Raw genomic sequence first — 19,479 nt, forward strand, 5'->3', positions numbered from 1 at the left:
AGTTGGACTATAAAGAAAGCTGAGTGCTGAAGAACTGATGCTTTTGAACTGTGGTGTTGGAGAAGACTCTTGAGAGTCCCTTGGACTGCAGAGAGATCCAACCAGTCCATCCTAAAGGAGATCAGCCCTGGGTGTTCACTGGAAGGATTGATGCTAAAGCTGAAACTCCAATACTTTGGCCACCTGATGAAAAGAGCTGACTTATTTGAAAAGACCCTGATGCTGGGAAAGACTGAGGGCAGGAGGAGAAGGGAAAGACAGAGGATGAGATGGCTGGATGGCATCACGGACTCGATGGACATGTGTTTGGGTGGACTCCGGGAGTTGGTGATGGACAGGGAGGCCTGGCATGCTGCAATCCATGGGGCTGCAAAGAGTTGGACTCAACTGAAGTGAACTGAACTGTGTTACTGTGCTTGCTGCTTTGAAAACATGAGAGCTTTCTCTGTGGTGAACTGTTTTTCATTCCCATCCTAAAGTGAGATATAAAGAGAGCTGACTTTAGCTCCAAGTATTTAAGGCATCAACAAAGAGCAGGAGTAGGAAAGTGAAACTCAATGAAAGACCAAGGCAGAGGGTGTGAGGAGAGGTCAGCCAGAGAGATCGGCTTTAACAATGGACATGGAAAAACTAAATCTTCCACCCATAAATGTGCTCACTATCTTCACCATCTAGAAATCTTTTATACAGGACATGCTAAAACATCTAAAACACCTTCTCCTACTGATGAATAAAATTTTTTTTCCAACTTCTAACTGCTTTTGGGTGGCCTCGGCCTGCAATGGCTTGAAGCAGGGCTTGGGTTCCCAGCCAGAGGTCAAGGCTGGGTCGCAGCAGTGCAAGCACCTAACCTAGCCACTAGATCAGTGGTCAGTGACAAGGGCTCTGGCCCTGAGGCTTTGCAGAAAGGAATTTCCACAAAGAAAGCAGTGAAGCAAATGAAGTAGTTATTAGGAGGAAAAAGAGTACAGTACCAGTGGATAGACACACAGGCAGACTCAAATGGCGAGCCCCTGAGTTGCGCCCTCATGGCAGCTTAAATCACTTATACGGGGTATTTCTTACAATTCTCCCTTGGCCAATCATTTTGATTTGCCTCATTCACAGTCCCTATCTGGTATATCTCAGGATCCTTTTGTGTGTACACATCTCTTAGCCAAGATGGATCCTACCACAAAGGCATTCGGGCAGAGCATCCCTTGACATTGTAACCCCCTTGGCTTGCAAGGAGCCTTTCTGTGCACGTGTGGTCCGGGGAAGTCTTCTGACTTTGTGAACAAGAAGTATATGGTCTGGGCAAGGCCCAGCCTCCTCCCTTAATCATCGAGCTGCTCTCATCTTGGGAGTTTCAGTCAATAGGGAATGAATCTCCAATTGCTTTACCCTGGCAGGGGAGGGGGGTGCATCTGCCTCCTGCCTCATAATTAGCTGGGTTTTTACAGTTGCTTCATGTTTTACATATGCACATCTTAGAATTTAGTATCTATCACCAACCATAACTAAGCCTTTGAACCAGCCTTGTGGTTAGCAGAGGCATTCTTTCTTCCTATTGTATGGAAACAGCTTCAGAGAGGATAACACTGCCAAGCACACAGCTAAGCAGAAGTAGAGCCAACATTCCAACACAGCTCTTTCGCCAACTGTTAAACACTTGGTGAGGGGCTAATTGGTTTTCTCCAACCTCTCTCCCAAAGGCCACAGCACATCCTTCCAACTGTGGGTAACTCAGGTTGAACCACTGCCACCACCACAACTGATCTGCCAGCCACTTTCCCATGCTTACCTTAGCTTCCACTCCTCTCAGACAGGAAGTGACTGATCTCTGAACGTGCCTTAGAACAATGGGGCAAGGAAGGCCTTTGATCACCCCTGTCCATTCCGACAAAGTATACGTGAGTGGGTGGTAATTATGCACATATTCTCATCCGTTCTACTCCAAGACTGGTCCTTTTACTGGTTTGTGACAAGATCATCATAGAAACAAAACAAAACATTCAAACATTTTTGTATTTGACATTCAATTTATGTCCACTATAATAAAGAGGGGGCTTTCATTTTGTATCTTTTTAGATTTGTCTAGTAATTCGATTTTTAATAAATTTATTTTATATATATATATATATTTGGCTGCACTAGGTTCTAGTTGGGGCTCACGGGCTTCTCTCCCAGTTGTGGCATGTGGGTTTCCCTTGTAGTGACCAACGGGCTCTAGAGTACATGGGCTCAGCTGTGGCACACAGGCTCCTCCGCAGTGGAGACACATGAGCTTAGCTGCCCCTAGGGATGTGGGATCTTAGTTCCCTGACCAGGGATTGAACCCACATCCCCTGAATGATTCTTAACCACTGGACCACCAGGGAAGTCCCCCCCAATAAATCACTTTACTGTATTTTACCAAAAGTATCAATCAGCAAAGGATGGAAATGAAAAAAATAATAAAAACTAGTCCTTTGCTGAAAGTTTGAGATTCATTGTACTGTAGTTTGGGCCTTCATAAAAGGCTCCATATGTGAGGAGATGTGTACAGATTAGCTTCCTATACTTTGCAAAGCAACTTTTGGGACACCATAACTTAGGAAGCACTGGAAAATTTTAAAATACTTGCAGATTTATATTCATCTTTTAATTTCCATGGATAGAAAGATGCAGAAGCTTAATCAGAGGAGGCAAAAAGCACACAAAAACACAAAAGTATTATGGTATTTCATGGCTTACAAGCTCCACTTATCTTTTAAAAGAGAAATACAAAGGATTTCTAATTACTTCAGTCATAAATTATTAAGATACCCATCTTTTAAAAATTGAAAGCCTTCCTCATAAGGAAACTACAGATTACTTACAGATTATTTTTAGTGGCACCAAAAGGCCCATAAGCCCAAATTTCTTATTAAGGGAAGTTCTTCAGACACAGTTTAGGGCTGGGGCACTATTTCTAAATTCATGTTATCTGTTCTTTGCAAAATGTATTCCATTAATCCATTAGTACTTTTCCTGGGAAAATGCAGAGACCTAGTGAAATAAGACGGAACAAATCTTTAATGAGAAGAAGCAATCCAGGGTTGCTGGCTGAGGCTGGGGACTGCCAAGGTCAGGATAAGGCAGGAGCAGAGCAAGGCAAATGAGGTCATTCAAGTGGGAAAAAAGACCAAGGAGAAATGGAAGAAACCCTAAAGATACAATACTATCTGCCTTCTAAGCCTTCAGGTGGAGCTCTAAGGAATTTCTCAGCGGACTGAGACCCAGGCATGCGTAACGAAGACAATCAGAGGCAAAAGTACTTTATCCACTAACACAAGAGCTGGTTTTAATAGGTCTAGTGGGGAGGGCTCTTAGCGACCCCATGGACTGCCGGACACGACTGAGTGACTTCACTTTCACTTTTCACTTTCATGCATTGGAGAAGGAAGTGGCAACCCACTCCAGTGTTCTTGCCTGGAGAATCCCAGGGATGGGGGAGCCTGGTGGGCTGCCTTCTACGGGGTCACACAGAGTTGGACACGACTGAAGTGACTTAGCAGCAGCAGCAGCAATAGCAGCAGTGGGGAGGGCAGGACAGGCTCCACTGGTTGGAAAGTACTTTGTTGCACTTAGGAGAAAGGATCTGCTCCTCTCATTGTGAGGGAATTCCTGTATGAAAGCTGGGTCTTAAGAGTGTTTAAATATTCTTAAGCAATAACAAACAGTGGAATGATATGACATAATTCATTTAGGTTAAGAGTTCAGAGTGTCTGGAATTTTTAACCATAATCTTTATTTGATGTCAACATCAAAGGGATTATTTTAAAAAGCTAATGTCAATCCATGTTAGTAATATTTCAAGTCAACTGCATAAAAAAAGTACATCTCTCCATGTTTGTATACCCTATAACTGTACATAAACTTTTGCATTTTAAAGCACTTGTCACTTATAAAGTGAAAGGTTTCAAAATGCCAAGCAAACATTTGCTAATTATTATTTTTTAAAAACAATATTTCTTTAGAAGATTCCTCTTCTTTGTGCTTATTGTTGATCTGCAAACATTCCTTAAAGCTTCTGGAAACTTCTCTGGGGAAAAAAATCTGGAAACTGGTCCAGAAAAAAAATCACAGTAGACAAGGACTAAGTGCAGACATAAGCAGCTCCATTTTATAAACAAAGTTTCGGCCTTCCATTTTATTCCACTGAACTTCTCTGAATGGCCCACGAAGATGATTCCACTTGCTATCTTGTAAAACATCACTTTTTGGAAGGTCTTTACATTGGTTACGGGGAAACTGAACCATAATCTTGCTGCCACTCTCAGGGCCATTACGAACTGTGGAGCGAAACCAAAATATCAATATATTCATTTTTCAAGCTAGAAACAACAAAGATCACACAACTTCACTTTCCATGAGCATAAAAAGCCTTGTCTACCAACTTGAAAGTGCTTATTTAAAAATACTTTTCAGGTTCAATATGCTAAAGTAAAATTTACTAATTTATAGATACTGTGTGTATTGGTGCATGTGCTCAGCAGTGTCTGACTCTTTGCAACCCCATGGACTGTAGCCAGCCAGGCTCCTCTATCCATGTCTAGTTTTCCAGACAAGCACACTGGAGTGGGCTGCCATTCCCTGCTCCAGGGGACCTTCCCGACCCAGGGATCGAACTCAAGTCTCCTGCATCTCCTGCACGGGCAGGCGGGGTCTTTACCACTGTGCCACCTGGGAAGCCCCTTATAGATACCAGGCTGGTAAAAATGTTTATGAATTAATGTTTGTAATATAAAAATGTGGCAAAGATGAGTGCTGGTTTAGGAGAATCACATGTTCTATATATTTTCAGAACATCATTTTTTTTCCTAAAATACTTGATAACCTAATCATTTAACAACTTAGTTAATATACACCCACAATGTGATGAAAGTCAAATGTTCAAAATCAGAACTGGAAAGGATGGATGAAAGATTATTCTGAATATGAACTTCAGGTTTTAATGAGGTTTTATAACTCAGGCAAGAAGAAAGGGTATTTAGAAATTCTTATCAATAATGGTCTTGCAATGATCAAGCCTACAGATTCACAAGCTGTGATCCTGTGGGGAAGAATGTCTAACTACCTACTCTTTCCAATATTTAGAGCAAGTATTAAAGAAGATCACACTGAAACGATATATAATTTTCAACAAGACAAAATGTATACATGCCTATCCAAGTGCCCCATTCATGGCAGGTGCTTCACAAAACACCTCTCTGTTCTATCCCTTGACCATCTTTAGGATCAGATACTATTCTTCTTGCACATTTGCAGCAGTATATTTATAAACTTAAAAAAAAATTTTGGCCCCATCATGCAGCATGTGGGATCTTAGATGACCAGGGACTGAACCTGGGTCCACAGCAGTGAAAGTGAGTCCTAATTAAGGCAGGAGTAATAATGCTGATGGCATTTTTCAGATAATCTCCTAGGAAAATGTGTTGCAAAGAAAAACATATTTTATAACTACTTTAAAATAACCTGTTGCTCTTAATAATAGCTATGATGAGATAAACACTCAACATAATTAATAAAGGAACTCACCTACTATAGAGGTAAGTTACTCTTATGTATGGTAACTACTAAAGCTAAATGAAAAGGCCAAACTCCCAAAGGTCTCTTTACATTCAGAGAAGTAGAAAGTACCTGAGATAGCATAGTCACCGTTTGGGGAGGCCACGGTTATGGCAGAGGCATTGCCAATGCTCTCTACAGGCCCCAGTCCCACGTGATTACTGAAGCTCAGGACCTGCCAGCCCATAACCTTGGCTAGCTGCTGAACTGCGTGCACCTGATGCTGTGACATCTGTAAATGAAAAAGGAAACTTCATTAACAATCAGAACAGGTATTTACTTGGCAGTAACTTGACATCATGACTGTAAAGGGAACTTTCATTGGAGTTTTCACTGCCTAACAAAGGAACACTATCTTATGTTTCAGGAATTCTCCTCTGTCAGGGGCAAGGGAACAAGATCCCACCTTCCACTGCAGAAGCTAAAATAGCCTGATACTTGCTTTCCTGTACACTGGCAGTGGGAACACAGCCCACAAGCTGAACTTGGCCAGCTGGAGCCTCCCACCTGGATCACTGAGTCTGGAGGAACATTCAAACAGCAGAGTAGCTGAGTATCTTCCACTGGCCCCATCAAGTCCACTCTCCAACCTAGTTTGTTCTGGGAGGCTGTCACACTAACAGCTTTTGTATTGATCCTTAGTAAACAGACAACCCTGAAACCACCCTGAGAGACCTGACTGATGCACAGGGCAATAAAGAGTGCGCCTGCCACTGACAAGGAGGGTGGTGGTGCTGGGATGCAGCAGCAGGGGCCCCGCCTGCCCGTGGCTCTCACATCCAGCTTCCTTTGATGCTGAGCCATTTGCAAGCCTTATTCTCTAGACTTCTTAGCAATTCTGGAAGTTCTTTAAAAGGCTTTTATTACACTTCTGCACGTGTTCTTAAGCTAACCAAAGCTATTTTAGGTACAATCAACCAAGAGCTGCCATACGTCACAAATGCCCTTTAAATAAAGGCACCATAGAGGCCAATCAGTATAACAGATTACTGCTTCTAGGATGAAGAGGGGTCAGTATTTTTGTAAAAATTTCTGCAAAATATAAATATGTGTTTCATGTGAAAGATATATTAGCATTTCAAAAACCGACCCTTTATCCCATAAGTCAGTATTTCAATGGATCATCACAACTCCATGAAGAAGGTAGGAAAAATATGTTTCTTACTTTATAGATGAAAGGAAAAAAGGTCAAAAAACTTGCCCAGCATCACAAAGCAAGTCTGCGGTATAGCTGGTACTAGAACTCAACGCTTTCCATACTGTCCCTTACTATGAGGAACGCTGTCCTAGGGCTTATGCATAAAGTGTTCCATTCATCATAATGGAGAATGGATACTACAGTTTTGTATTTGATTGTCCTTTCTCTGGTTTTCTTGGATTAATACTTCACTTTCACGTGGTCCTGGAGGTGTTGTAAATCTCAGCTAACAGGAGAAATTTTAAAAGTTTGGTAGTCTCAGAACTGGTCACGCATCTTAAATACAAACGAACAGCTGAAACAAACCTAGGACAGTTTATCAACATTTTCAATTAGCCAAAAGGTGGCAAAATGTGCACTAGAAATCGTTGTTAGTCGCTCAGTTGTTTCAGACTCTCTGTGACCCCCTGCACTGCTGCGCTCTAAGCTCTTCTGTCCATGGGGACCCTCCAGGCAAGAAGAGTTGCCATGCCCTGCTCCAGCAGATCTTCCTGATCCAGGATCAAACCTGCATCTCTTTGTGTCTCCTGCACTGGCAGACGAGTTCTTTACAACTGAGCTACCCGGGAAGCTCTGCACTAGAAATTAGTTGGCAGGAAGAAACGGCTTTTAAAAAATAATGTTACTTCTTATCGACATTGTTCTTTCAACGGGTAGAGTGGAAGGGGCTCAGGAGCTGTGTTACCTGGGACAGAAGGAAGTCCTGAAGCTCCTGGCCCTCATGAGACAGTGTGATCACCCTCCCATCTCTGTGCACGACCCGGATCTGCTCAACTCCAATATTCAACTGCAGCTGAATGGACCTTTATAGACAACACACACTAAATCAGAAATGTCCAAAATTACCTTATACAAATGTCAAGAACCTTTAGAGCAAAGAAAAACAATACAACAGTTTTGATCATCTACACCAAGACCCATGGGGGGAAGAGTTTCCTCAGATTCAGTGAAAACTATCAGACTCCCACTAAACTACTGACACCATAGGTCACAGACCACCAGTCTACTCAGAAGGATGCGGGGCAGGAAGCACAGCTTGTCACCCTGCCAAGAGCCCCTGCTCCTCTTCTCCTGAGGACCCTGAGGCTGTCCACACAGCAGCCACACACCTGTGTTAAATAAGAAGAGATGTGCACTGAGAGCGTGTGAGGCCTGCCCTGACCCAAATACCTGGGTCCTCACAGGAGCCACGCACTCTTGCAGCAGCTTCACAGACCCGGGTTCCAGTGCCCCCACAGGAGACTCGGCCCACTGATAACACTCACCCCACCCTGGGACATCCAAAGCCGCCCCCAGCAAGGGCTTGTAATTCCTCCCAGTCCAGAACCATTTTACCAACTGGGGATCATTTTTGCCATAAGCAGTGTTGCCTAGTAACACACATGGCATCTTTCCTTATCAAGTTACTAGGTAATTAGAGTGAGAGTTAGCCAAAGGTCAAATTCTCATACAGAAAGGAAAAACGGTTAACTTTTCACTCTCTTCTGAAATAATCAGCTAACAAGTCAAAATACATATGCTCTACTAACTCAGCTTAGGTCAAACAAACTCATAAAATAGCCAATGAATATATATATATACAGGTCACAAATCTTTTTAGCGTATGATACGTACAAGAAACACAAAACTCCTCAAATAATCCAGGTGAACAAATGCAGAAAAAAACAGCATTATAGCTTTCCACATCTGATAGTATCTCTTTTTTCCTAACTTTGCTTTTACAGCAAATATTTAAGAATAAAAAACATTTTGGTAACTATATAAAACTGTAATTTTGATGAATTAAAGTTTATACATTTCTTTTGAAGGGAAAAAAAGCAAAATTCACAAGGCTTAAAGAAGAAAAAGACTTATAAATCTAACCACATTTCTGAATCTTCTTTTTTAAACAAAGGTATAAGGAAAAAGAAAGTTGTATCACTACTGGTGGGCGCATACACGTGGCAATTACTCTGAAAAGCAAATCAGGAGACTTCCCTGGTGGTCCAGTGGTTAAGAATCCTTCCTCCAATGTAGGGAACTGGGGTTCAATCCTTGGTCAGGGAACTAAAATCCCACATGCTGTGGGGCAACTGACCCCATGCACCACAACTGGAGAGAACCTTGCACACCAGCAGCACCACCACAGAAGGGTCCTACATGCCGCACAAAGGCCCCAAGTGCCACAACTAAGACCCAACAGAGCCAAAGAAAGAAAGAATTTTTAAAAAGGAAGAAGAAAGAAAACCAAATCGGTAACAATAATGAAAATCTTAAATGTCCTCATCTTTTGACACAGCAATTACACTTGGAGGACTTTATCCTATAGACACGGTTGCACAAGTACAAATCACCGTTCTGGCATCCAATTAAAATGTTCAATGACAGGAAGTTGGGGTTGGTTCTAAGAAAGAGAACTACTTTCAATTTTAAAAAGTGTAGGATGACCCTACCAGCTACAGAAGGTAGGTAAGGACGTTCTGTACTTCCTTCCACTTTCTCTCCTGTCCTGACACTGACTTCTCTTCACAGAAGTTTAAAAGGTGTATGCTGGAGTCAATGCCCATAATCCCACAGTTGTTGCATCTTAGTTGTAGATGCAAACAATTCCAAGTTGATCGATTTTTTCCTCTCCTCTCCTTAGTGCTGTAAGTTTGCACCTTTTGACCACCTTCACCAACATCCCACTACTGAAAACAACCAGTCTACTATCTGTGTATTAACCTGCGATTTATGAACGTAAATCAAGCAGACAGCTCCTCCAGGAATGCTGGGGACAGAAGTCATTAAGGGCACAACCTTGAACTGGAATAGACACAGGGGTTGTTTTAGGCTAAACATTACGGAAACTATGGGCTCTAATATAAACGACCCCCTTCACTTCAAATACCTGAGACTGGCCATGGCCTCCAGGCAAGAACTGAAGTGGATCGGAGTCTGAGGAAGCATGGAAGCTTTCCGCTCAGTGCTGGGGTTCACTCCTGACCATAGCTCAAATATGCGGCACTTACATAGAGACTATGTAAATAGTCTCTGTGACTAAAGACTATCAAATAGAGACTATTTTCGACATTCTTACCTGTCATTTTTTATTTCCCTGTATATTTTGGCCTCACCATGTGGCATGTGGGATCTTAGTTCTCTAACCAAGGACAGAACCCATGACCCACGCAGAGGAAGCATGGAGTCTTAAACCACTGGACGGCCATGGAAGTCCTTATCTCTTACTTTTAAAAACACTCTACAGCTCAAATAATTTACTGGAATGTTATGCTTCCCTATCAAATAAAACCCAAAATCTTGATGTAATCATTCTTCAAACATCAATACATAAAAAGCAACTTAATGTATTAAACAACTTCTTTTCAATACTTACTTGCATATCTGTTCATAGCCTTGTGATGTGATTAAGACTTTCACACTAGATTCATAAACATCATTAATATTTGACCAATGAGCCTGTATCTGAGGATCTTCAATGCGACTTGCTAAGCTGTCAATGGTTGCAGCAGTCCTTTTAAAGAAAAGAAGTTCAAGTTTTTATAGTCACCATATAAAATAATAAGGTGATAAACTGCTTATCAGTTTTATGGCTATTTGAAAACAGATGGTGACTTTCTGAAAATACCACTATTTGAAAAGCAAAGATTTAAAAGAAAAGTCAGATGTAGCTCTGATGTACTGGTTGTCAACTTCACATCACAACACATTCTCAGGCCACACTGATTTCCTTTTAATTCCATTTGTTTTCTGCCACTCAGAAAATCTTACCAGAACACAAGTGAAAGGCATACTTCTAGGGTACTAATCTAATCTCTAAAAAGAATATAAATTATTCCTAAATATCAGTATTTGATCCCTGGTAACAAATAACTTGGGACATACCTACACTTGAGAACTATTACTGTCATGGAATTAGTATTTTCAAGAAAAGCTAGAGATTTACTGCACAATTAAAACCTATATCCCAAGAAAGATAAGTATAGTGAGAAATAAGATTTATCAAGTGGTTATTATGTACCAAATACTGTAATAAGTGCTTTTATGATTTTAACCTTACAAATAACAAAAGTAGACACTACTATTATTACCTCCATTTTTCAGAAGGAACAAAAGCAGTTTAGCAATGTTTAGTGACTTGCCCAAAGTTTGAAGCTGTTTGGGGCACAAAACCTGGAAGTCTAACTCCAGAGTCAATAATCTTTCCTTTACATTTTATACACACTAATGAACAGCCACTGCTTATAAACAAAGCATAAATTACGTAAATCAACCAAACTACTGAGATCCTCAGTGTCTAAAATCTGATATTAGCACTGTATCGGCTAGAGAAGGAAAAGGCATGAGGAAATGGAAGAAATGAGAATAGCTACTGAGGACAAGGGATTTTTATATCAATTTTTATATGTTCTGATATCCTGCTTCTGCTCTAGTACTAATTTCTTTCAGTCCATTTTTAACTTTCCTTTTTTCTGTGATTTGTTTCCCTGGCAGTGCTCCAAAAATTTTTACAGCAGAAAAATTTGTGAGAGTTTTCATCTCAGTATTAACATATATCAACAAATTAGAAAAAGATATATAGCAAATGAGAATTAGTAAAAGAAATTATGGAATATTCACACAATGGGCTATCACAGCTATTAAAATATCTTTGAAGGGAGGGTATAAAATTTTATGATACCATATTTAGTTAAAAAAAAAAAATGCCCTGACAAATATAGTGTTGACCCATGAACAATGGGTCTGAACTGCACCTGTATACTTACAAGAGAATCTTTTTCACAAAATAATTACTGTAACACTGCATAATTCATGGTTGCTTGAATCCAGGAATGGAAAATCTGGGAAATGGAGGAACTGCCTGTTTGGTGGCCGAGCATAACTTATACCTGGATTTTCAATACAGAGGGTCAGTACCCCTCTGTGTTGTTCAATGGTCAGATGTATGTAAAAATATATGAATGTTAACTGTATGGAATTACACAGATGGGTCGATACATTTAGAACATTATTTCTATACCTAAGGGGAGAAAAGGGAACATTTTTTAAAGTTTTGCTGCTTCCAAGATTACAACTACTATTCTGAAACTCATTAGCTGCTCACTCATGTCTGACTCTCTGAGACCCCATGGTTGCATGGACTGTAGCCTGCCAGGCTCCTCTGTCCATGGAATTCTCCAGGCAAGAATACTAGAGTAGGTAGCCATTCCCTTCTCCAGGGGATTTTCCCGACCAGGAATCTAACCCAGGTCTCCTGCATTGCAGGCAGGCAGATTCTTTACTGCCTGAGCCACAGGGAAGACCAATTCTGAAACAAAATGGTTTTAAAAATAACTTTTCCCATGCCCCTCATTTATTTCAGGGAATATTTAACTTTATGGTTAATCAGAAATTTGCAACATTAACAACATAGTCAAATTAATTAATAGCTTTTATACTTGAAATGTACAGATGGAAAGTAACAGTCATCTAACCCTAACCCTACTGTTTATAAGGAACCTGTGTATCCACTATTCAATTTGACCAGAGTCCTTTACCCCCAATTGAGAGAGGATTAGATATTAAGTGCTGCTGCTAATAAGTCACGTCAGTTGTGTCCAACTCTGTGCAACCCCATAGATGGCAGCCCACCAGGCTCCCATCCCTGGGATTCTCCAGGCAAGCATATTGGAGTGAGTTGCCATTTCCTTCTCCAATGCATGAAAGTGAAAAGTGAAAGTGAAATTGCTCAGTCATCTCTGACTCTTCATGACCCCATGGACTGTAGCCTACCAGGCTCCTCCATCCATGGGATTTCCCAAGCAAGAGTACTGGAGTGGGTTGCCATTGCCTTAACTTGCCCCAAATTACTCAGCAAGTGGCTGAACTCTGGCTGAAGTGTATCTTTCATCCTGAATTCCGTACTCCTTTCAATGTATCATGCTGTTGTCTCAACATGTCTTCCTAATTCATTTCACTGAAAGTTTCCATCCTGAGACCAAAGACTAATATAAAACCATGACAAATAAAGCTATGACTAGATTAACAGGAAAAATAAAATTCAAAGTAAAATGTCATCCACAAAAACAGTGTGCCCTCACCTGTTGAGTACAATCAAGGCAAAATCACTGAAAGAAGTAAACAGACCTCTTTACTAAGTGCCAATAACGAAACAGAAGAGTACCCTGTGGCATTTGGAAAAGACTTTGTTTAGGTCCTATCATGCCAAGTTCTTTAGTAAATGATGTACAGAAGAAAGAAAATGAGAGGGTGGTCCCAAGATGGTCGAGGAATAGGATGGGGAGACCACTTTCTCCCCCATAAATTCATCAAAAGATCATCTGAATGCTAAGCAACTTCCACAAAACAATTTCTGAATGCTGGCAGAAGACACCAGGCACCCAGAAAGGCAGCCCATTCACTTCAAAAGGAGGCAAGACGAAATATAAAAGACAAAGAAACAAAAGAGTTAGGGACAGAGACCTGTCTTGTGGAGGGAGTCGTGAAGGAGAAGTTTCCAAACAGCAGGAAACCTTCTCACCAGCGGATCTGTGGAGAGTTTTGGAATGTCAGAGGGCAACATAACCGGGAGAAAAAAAAAAAAAACCCACAGAATACACACCTAACCGCAACTCCCAGCGGAGAAGCCTCCCAGACGCTCGCCTCCGCCACCAGGTGCAGGGGCTGGACAGGGAGGCGCGGGCTCTAACCTAAGGTGCAGCCTGGTCCGCTCACAGAACAAAGAACTGAGCGATCACCAAAGGAGAGCTGGCCAGCTGCAGACCGGCCCCTCCCTCCGCCAGAGGCAAAGAGGCAGATAGGCAACAGTCAGAGCCAGAAGCCAAGGGGCAATCTCAGCCCCAGGGCCTGGCATCCTTGACCAAATTGTGAGCGGGCTCCTAGTTGCTAACCATGTCCTCCTGGTGTCCTGGATGGCTGACACCTGCCAGGACGGTTGCAGCCTGAGATTAGCTCACCAGAGGATATACACAGCACACCCAGGAAACCAAGTGTCCAGGACCAGGGAGGTGATTAAGATGCATGGTCCACCTGGGGGAGTGTGCTCACCAAGCACCTGGTTGCCGGAGCTGCTCGGACCTGGAAAGGGCACAGAACGCAGGCCCAACCAAGTCTGCGCCCTTGTGAAGTACCTGAGAACCTGAGCAGCTTAGACCTGGAAAGTGCACAAAACGCAGGGCCCATTTTGGACAGTGCCCTGCAGAGCACCCTGGAGCCTGAGCAGTGTAGACCCATAAAACAAATGCCATGAGTCGGGGCAAACTCAGTGTGGTCCACACACTGTGAGTACTCCCCACATACGCCAGTGGTATTTGCTTGCAGTGTTCCTCCCTCCCCACAACACAACTGAACAAGTTAGCCTAAATAATGGACCACCTTCACCCCCTTGTTTCAGGGCAGAAATTACACACTGAAGAGACTTGCAAACAGAGGAAGCCAAATGAAATAAAGAAGAGGGAACTGCTCTGGAAGTGACAGGTGCAACAGATTAAAACCCTATAGTTAACTAAGAATTGGAGGCGGCCTATAGACTTTGAGAAGTACAGTATGAAACAAGGAACTATCTGAAACTGAACTGACCCCACACTGCCTGCAACAGCTCCAGAGAAATTCCTAGATATATTTTTACTATTATCCCTTTACAATTTTTTTTAAAGTTCTTTATTGCTCCTTTAATTTTCATTTTTATAACCTACTATTACCTTGCAAAAAAACAGACCCTATTTTTAAAGTAAATTTCATACAAATATTTTTTATAATTTTTGTGATTGATTTTGTTTTGTATTTTTAATATTGTATTTTTGAGACTCTATTCTCTACTCTAGATTTTTAATCTTGGCTTTCTGGTATTTGTTATCAATTTTTACCTTTAAGAATCTAATCTCCAGTATCCATTTTCAGTTATGGATGTGATTACTGGCTTGATTACTCTCTCCCCTTTTGACTCTACCTTTTTTCCTCCTGGTCACCTCTATCTCCTCCCTCCCCCATCTCTTCTCCATGTAACTCCGTGAACCTCTCTGAGTGTTCCACACTGTGGAGAGCACATAGGGAATTGATTACTGGCTAGACTGCTCTCTCCCCTTTTGATTCCCCCTCTTCTCTTCCTGGTCACCTCTATCTCCCTCTTCCCTCTTCTCTTCTCCATGTAACTCTGTGAACCTCTCTGGGTGTCCCTCAGTGTGAATCTTTTCACCATTAACTGAGATGTTGTATCATCTGCGCTGTATAGATGGATAAGTCTTGAGGCTACTGTAAGAATAAGACTGAAAGCCAGAGGCAGGAGGCTTAAATCCAAATCCTGAGAACTCCTGATCCCAGGGAACACTAATAGACAAGAGCTCATCCAAAAGCATCCATACTGACACAGAAACCAAGCTCCACCCAAGAACCAACAAATACCAGCGCAAGACACACCACACTAATTCTCCAGCAAAGCAGGAACACAATCCTGAGCATTAAAAGACAGGCTGCCCAAAACCATGCCAAACCCACTGATGCCCCAAAACACACTACTGGACACTTCACTGCACTTCAGAGAGAAGAGATCCAGCTCCACCCAACAGAACACAGACACAAGCTTCCCTAACCAGGAAACCTTGGCAAGCCACTCGTCCAATCCCACCCACAGGGAGGAACCTCCACAATAAAGAGAAACCACAAACTTCCAGCCTACAGAAAGGGTACCCCAAACACAGCAATCTAAACAAAATGAAAAGGCAGAGAAATATTAAGCAGGTAAAGGAACATGATAAATGCACACCAAACCAAACAAAAGAGGAGGAGATAGGGAGTCTACCTGAAAAAGAAGTCAGAATAATGATAGTGAAAATGATCCAAAATCTTGAAAACAAAATGGAGTTACAGATAGACTAGAGACAAGGATTCAGAAGATGCAGGAAATGTTAAACAAGGACCTAGAAGAAATAAAAAGCAGTCAACTAATAATGAATAACACAATAACTGAGATCAAAAGCAATCTGGAGGTAACAAACAGTAGAATAACTGAGGCATAAGATAGTATAAGTAAGATGGAAGATAGAATGGTGGAAATAAATGAAGCAGAGAGGAAAAGAGAAAAGAAATGAAGACAACCTCAGAGACCTCTGGGACAATGTTAAATACCCCAACATTCGAATCATAGGAGTCCCAAAAGAAGAAGACAAAAAGAAAGGCCATGATAAAATACTTGAGGAGATAACAGTTGAAAAATTACCTAAAATGGGGCAGGAAATAGCCACCCAAGTCCAAGAAACCCAGAGAGTCCCAAACAGGATAAACCCAAGGTGAAACACCGCAAGACAAACATTAACCATACTAACGAAGATCAAACACAAAGAACAAATATTAAAAGCAGTAAGATAAAAGCAACAATACACAAGGAGATCCCCATAAGGATAACAACTCTTCTTTCAATAGAAACTCTTCAGGCCAGAAGGGAATAGCATGACATACTCAACGTGATGAAACAGAAAACCTACAACTCAGATTACTATACCCAGCAAGGATCTCATTCAAATATGAAGGAGAAATCAAAAGCTTTACAGACAAGCAAAAGCTGAGAGGATTCAGCATCACCAAACCAGCTCTTCAACAAATGCTAAAGGATCTTCTCTAGACAGGAAACCTTTCATACACACAGAAAAAGTGTATAAAACTCAAACCCAAAACAACAAAGTAAATGACAACAGGATCATACTTTTCAATAATTACCTTAAATGTAAATGGGTTGAATGTCCCAACCAAAAGACAAAGACTGGCTGAATGGATATAAAAACAAGACCCTCATATATGCTGGCTACAAGAGACCCACCTCAAACCAAGGGACACATACAAACTGGAAATGAAGGACTGGAAAAAGATATTTCACGCAAATGGAGACCAAAAGAAAGCAGGAGTAGCAATACTCATATCAGATAAAACAGACTTTGAAATAAAGGTCGTGAAAAGAGACAAAGAAGGACAGTACATAGTGATCAAAGGATCAATCCAAGAAAAAGATAAAACAATTATAAATATATATGCACCCAATATGGGAGCACCAGAATAGGTAAGGCAAATGCTAACAAGCATGAAAGGAGAAATTAACAATAATAGTGGGAGACTTTAATACCCCACTCACATCTATGGATAGATCAACCAAACAGAAAATTAGCAAGGAAATACAACCTTTAAATGATACAATGGATACAGTTAGACATAATTGATATCTATACGACATTTCACCTCAAAACAATGAATTTCACCTTTTTCTCAGGGGCAAACGGAACATTCTCCAGGTTAGATCACATCCTGGCCATAAATCTAGCCTTGGTAAATTCAAAAAAACTGAAATCATTCCAAGCATATTTTCCATAATGCGGTAAGATTAGACAAAATGCAGTAAGATTAGATGTCAATTACAGGAGATAAACTATTGAAAATCCCAACATATGGAGGCTGAACAACACACTGCTGAATAAACAACAATCACAGAAGAAATCAAAATATGGATACAAACAAATGAAAACACGACAAACCAAAACTTATGGGATTCAGTAAAAGCAGTGCTCTGCGGAGGTTCATAGCAACACAAGCTCACCTCAAGAAACAAGAGAAAAATCAAATAAATAACCTAACTTTACACCTAAAGCAACTTGAAAAAGAAGAAATGAAGAACCCCAGGGGTAGTAGAAGGAAAGAAATCATAAAAATTAGGGCAGAAATAAAACAAAAAGAAATAAAGGAGACTATAGCAAAAATCAAAACTAAAAGCTAGTTTTTTGAGAAGATAAAATAGACAAACTGTTAGCCAGACTCATCAAGCAAAAAAGCAACAAGAATCAAATCAACCAAATTTGAAATGAAAATGGAGAAATCACAACAGACAACACAGAAATGCAAAGGATCATAAGAGACTACTATCAGCAACTATATGACATTAAATGGACAACCTGGAAGAAATGGACTAATTCTTAGAAAAGTATAACCTTCCAAAACTGAACCAGGAAGAAATAGAAAATCTTAACAGATCTATCACAAGCACGGAAATAGAAACTGTAATCAAAAATATTCCAACAATCAAAAGCCCAGGACCAGCTGGCTTCACAGCTGAATTCTACCAAATATTTAGAGAAGAGCTAACACCTATCCTACTCAAACTCTTCCAGAAAATTGCAGAGGAAGGTATACTGCCAAACTCATTCTATGAGGCCACCAACACCCTAATACCAAAGCCAGGCAAAGATGCCACAAAAACAGAAAACTACAGGCCAATATCACTGATGAACATAGATGCAAAAATCCTTAACAAAAATCTAGCAAATAGAATCCAACAACATATTAAAAAGATCATACATCATGATCAAGTGGGCTTTATCCCAGGGAAGCAAAGATTCTTCAATATCCGCAAATCAATCAACATGATACACCAGATTAACAAATTGAAAGATGAAAACTATATGATTATCTCAATAGGTGCAGAGAAAGCCTTTGACAAAATTCAACATCCATTTATGATAAAAACCCTCCAAAAGCAGGCATAAAAGGACATACTTCAACATAATAAAAGTCATATATGATAAACCCACAGCAAACATTATCCTCAATGGTGAAAAACTGAAAGCATTTCCCCTAAAGTCAGGAACAAGACAAGGGTGCCCACTCACCACTACTATTCAACATGGTTTTGGAAGTTTTAGCCACGGCAATAAGAGAAAAAAAAGAAATAAAAGGAATCCAGATTGGAAAATAAGAAGTAAAACTCTCACTGTTTGCAGGTGACATGATTCTCTACACAGAAAACCCTAAAGACTCTACCAGAAAATTGCTAGAGTTAATCAATGAATATAGTCAAGTAGCAGGATATAAAATTAATACACAGAAATCCCCTGCATTACTATACACTAACAATGAGAAAACAGAAAGAGAAATTAAGGAAACAATTCCATTCACCATTGCAACAAAAAGAATAAAATACTTAGGACAAAATCTACCTAAAGAAACAAAAGACCTATATACAGAAAACTGTAAAACACTGATGAAAGAAAATCAAAGATGACACAAATAGATGGAGAAATATACTAAGTTCATGGATCGGAAGAATCAATGTAAATGAGTATACTACCCAAAGCAATCTACAGATTCAATGCAATCCCTATCAAGCTACCAACAGTATTTTTCACAGAACTAGAACAAACAATTTCAACATCTGTATGGAAATACAAAAAACCTTGAATAATCAACTGGACGAACTGGAGGAACCAACCTGCCTGACTTCAGACTCTACTACAAAGCCACAGTCATCAAGATAGTATGGTACTGGCACAAAGACAGAAATATAGATCAATGGAACAAAATAGAAAGCCCATAGATAAATCCACGCACCTATGGACACCTTATCGTTGACAAAGAAGGCAAGAATATACAGTGGAGAAAAGACAATCTCTTTAACAAGTGGTGCTGGGAAAACTGGTCAGCCACTTGTAAAAGAATGAAACTAGAACACTTTATAACACCATACACAAAAATAAACTCAAAATGGATTAAAGATCTAAATGTAAACTATAAAACTCCTAGAGGAGAACATAGGCAAAACACTCTCTGACATAAATCACAGCAGGATCCTTTATGACCCACCTCCCAGAGTAATGGGAATAAAAGCAAAAATAAACAAATGGGACCAATTTGACTTAAAAGCTTTTGCACAACGAAGGTAACTAAGCAAGGTGAAAAGACAGCCTTCAGAATGGGAG

The 19,479-nt window shown here is 40.6% G+C and overlaps 1 protein-coding gene across 3 annotated transcripts in view; it reads right to left on the reverse strand.

Annotated features, from left to right (window-relative positions):
* MED17 (mediator complex subunit 17) overlaps positions 356-19,479 on the reverse strand; it is a 32,429-nt gene continuing 13,305 nt past the window's right edge. Inside the window, exons 9-13 of one of the 3 annotated variants that reach the window (XR_001917504.1) lie at positions 10,125-10,262; positions 7,455-7,572; positions 5,644-5,803; positions 2,841-3,009; positions 356-1,953 (exon numbers count right to left, since the gene is read on the reverse strand). Coding sequence is in view for 2 of the 3 variants with exons in the window: in XM_018043371.1 (XP_017898860.1) it covers positions 4,084-4,295; positions 5,644-5,803; positions 7,455-7,572; positions 10,125-10,262 (628 nt within the window). In the remaining variant the exon portion in view is untranslated. Of the gene's footprint in view, positions 3,010-3,725; positions 4,296-5,643; positions 5,804-7,454; positions 7,573-10,124; positions 10,263-19,479 lie in introns of those variants that run through there. The other 2 variants (XM_018043372.1, XM_018043371.1) reach the window with 2 other exon arrangements.

This window comes from Capra hircus, chromosome 29 (genome assembly GCF_001704415.2).
Source record: "Capra hircus breed San Clemente chromosome 29, ASM170441v1, whole genome shotgun sequence".
Classification (NCBI taxonomy): domain Eukaryota; kingdom Metazoa; phylum Chordata; class Mammalia; order Artiodactyla; family Bovidae; genus Capra; species Capra hircus.